Source organism: Plasmodium gaboni, chromosome 12 (genome assembly GCF_001602025.1).
Source record: "Plasmodium gaboni strain SY75 chromosome 12, whole genome shotgun sequence".
NCBI classification, from domain to species: Eukaryota; Apicomplexa; class Aconoidasida; order Haemosporida; family Plasmodiidae; genus Plasmodium; species Plasmodium gaboni.
Genome location: NC_031492.1, coordinates 585357 through 586079, shown reverse-complemented (window position 1 = coordinate 586079; position 723 = coordinate 585357). Strand labels below are relative to the sequence as shown.

The 723-nt window shown below is 18.5% G+C and overlaps 1 protein-coding gene across 1 annotated transcript in view; it reads right to left on the bottom strand.

Moving 5' to 3' along the window:
• Positions 1 to 149: 149 nt before the first annotated feature.
• PGSY75_1217900 (conserved protein, unknown function) overlaps positions 150 to 723 on the bottom strand; it is a gene marked incomplete at both ends in the record, with an annotated part of 1634 nt that continues 1060 nt past the window's right edge. Inside the window, one exon of the mRNA XM_018786764.1 lies at positions 150 to 723. This exon is cut by the window's right edge and continues 715 nt beyond it. Coding sequence (XP_018640629.1) covers positions 150 to 723 — 574 coding nt within the window.

Here is a 723-nt window from a genome sequence, read left to right as displayed (position 1 = left end):
AAAAAAAAAAAAAAAAAAAAAAAAAAAAAAAAAAAAAAAAAATGTGCATGCTATATATATAAACATATGAAAATATATACAATACTGCCTTTTTATTCAAACATTTGATTTTTTTTTTCTGTTCCTTTCCATATATATATATATATACATCATGTTAATGATTGTATGTGATCATTTATAATTTTGTTTAGTCTTAGAATATATTGTTTTTCCTCTTGAGCACCTGCTTTAATTATATTATGCAAACCTTGAAAAGATGAAATATCATTATTTGTATTATTCATATCTACATTATTTTTTAAAAACATGTGTGATAAAAAAACAAAAATATTGTTTTGAGTATTACTTTTCGCTTTGTCATTACTATTAAGATTATATTCAGATATATCTTTCAAATATAAAACTTCATTTTTATATATACATGGATCTTTATTTTTTAAAAATATTTCTTTATTTATTACAAGATTTAAATGTTCTTGAAAGGTGGTAGTTTTAATTTTTTTCATATCTATGTAAATTGTCAAATGTTGTAAATTATTTGCCTCATTATTTTCAACAAACCCATTACAAAATGATAAAGATGATAATATATTATTATACTCATTATTCATAGTATCCATATTATTAAAAAAGATTGGATGATTTTTCTTATAAATAATTCGGTTCTTTAATAAATCTTCATTTTCTAATATATTATCATAAAATGTTTTTAAAAAATTGAAA